The sequence below is a fragment of the Octopus bimaculoides genome, chromosome 8 (genome assembly GCF_001194135.2).
Source record: "Octopus bimaculoides isolate UCB-OBI-ISO-001 chromosome 8, ASM119413v2, whole genome shotgun sequence".
NCBI classification, from domain to species: domain Eukaryota; kingdom Metazoa; phylum Mollusca; class Cephalopoda; order Octopoda; family Octopodidae; genus Octopus; species Octopus bimaculoides.
Window position 1 is genome coordinate 30,877,865 of NC_068988.1, and position 1,448 is coordinate 30,879,312.

The 1,448-nt window shown below is 32.2% G+C and overlaps 1 protein-coding gene across 1 annotated transcript in view; it reads left to right on the forward strand.

Annotated features, from left to right (window-relative positions):
- LOC106876624 (uncharacterized) overlaps positions 1 to 1,367 on the forward strand; it is a 9,989-nt gene extending 8,622 nt beyond the window's left edge. The window contains exon 6 of the mRNA XM_014925239.2: positions 1,277 to 1,367. Coding sequence (XP_014780725.1) covers positions 1,277 to 1,329 — 53 coding nt within the window. The 3' untranslated portion in view covers positions 1,330 to 1,367. The remainder of the gene's footprint in view (positions 1 to 1,276) is intronic.
- The last annotated feature ends 81 nt before the right edge of the window (positions 1,368 to 1,448 follow it).

Consider the following 1,448-nt stretch of genomic DNA (forward strand, 5'->3'; position numbering starts at 1 on the left):
TATATATATATGTATGTATATATATAGATATAGATGTATATATGTATGTATGTATGTATGTATGTATGTATGCATGCATGTATGTATGTATGCATGCATGTATGTATGTATGTATGTATGTATGGATGGATGGATGGATGGATGGATGGATGTAAATTTCACATTAAATATAATTCGTGAATTGTTTGCTACGCTGTGTTCTTGTGTGTGGATTTAGGAAGTATAGACTTCTCTGTAGGCGTGTTGCATGTTCGTTTCGTGGGTGTTTGCTTTCTCGTTTCTTGCTACATAAGTGTATGTGCTGTTGTGTATAGTTTGTGTAATGTGAGTAATGTTATTTCATTGGGCCTTCATCCTATAGTATATGTTGCATGAATAATGTTATTTCATTAGGAACTTATTGCATATGTTGTGAATTTACACAGACTAGTGTATTAGGTTGTTAGCCCGGATATTGGCATTATGCACCATTTCATTTTTTAAAATCATTTCTAATACTCTAACCAATATTGGTATTGTTTCCACCCTCATGCTCCACATCGTCAATATTTCAACGTCCAGTTCTTTGCCCTTGATAGTACTACCTTTTGAGCAATATTTTCATCAGAAAAAGTTCTGATATCTATCAGAGTTCTTCTTTTTCCTCCAGTCCTTTATTATTATATCTGAACGCTTCGTCTTCAAGGATATGTGTGTTTGGACAGTAAAACTCCAGGTTATTGTGTAAATCTCTAGATTATTGTGGTCAGGTCATTATCACGTAATGTATTCGGTACATGTGTGAACCATGTCTCGTCTGCATTCAGACGGAAACATTAGTATATTGCTCAATAAGAAAACAGTTAAATCGACAACACCTCTCTATATATTGAGATTTGGTAAACACTGGGTAACCACAGATGATGTCGTCCCCTGTCTCATTGTGCTGGTTGCATATCTTGCATTTTATGTTAGGATCTGTTTTCAAGATTATAATTCTATAGTTGTTTGTGATATTAGAGTGAATCCTTTCGTATAAGTTTTTAAGCAAAAAGAAGCGAATGACCCTAGCTGCATAATGACAGACATACAAAGCAAAAATAATGAAGCTAAAACTATACATTTGTATAAAAGGTCATGGATGTTTCGTTATACTCATAACTGAAAAATGTTTCATTAAGTCGTTTCTGACTTCACATATGTGTTTTCGTCATTTTATATGTATTTTTCAAGCATTTAGAATATAGCGACAATCGGAATTTCAGTTGATTTATAACAAAACTTTCTTTCATTTCAGGTTCTTTGAGATCACACCTAGACGCTCTGGATGTGTATGTATTATTAGAATAGGTTTTATGTTATTACTGAAATTATGTACGGTAATAAATACATACATGCATATTTGTATGCGTAAAAAATATATTTATATATATTTGCAAATATATGTGTGTGTATATATATATATATAT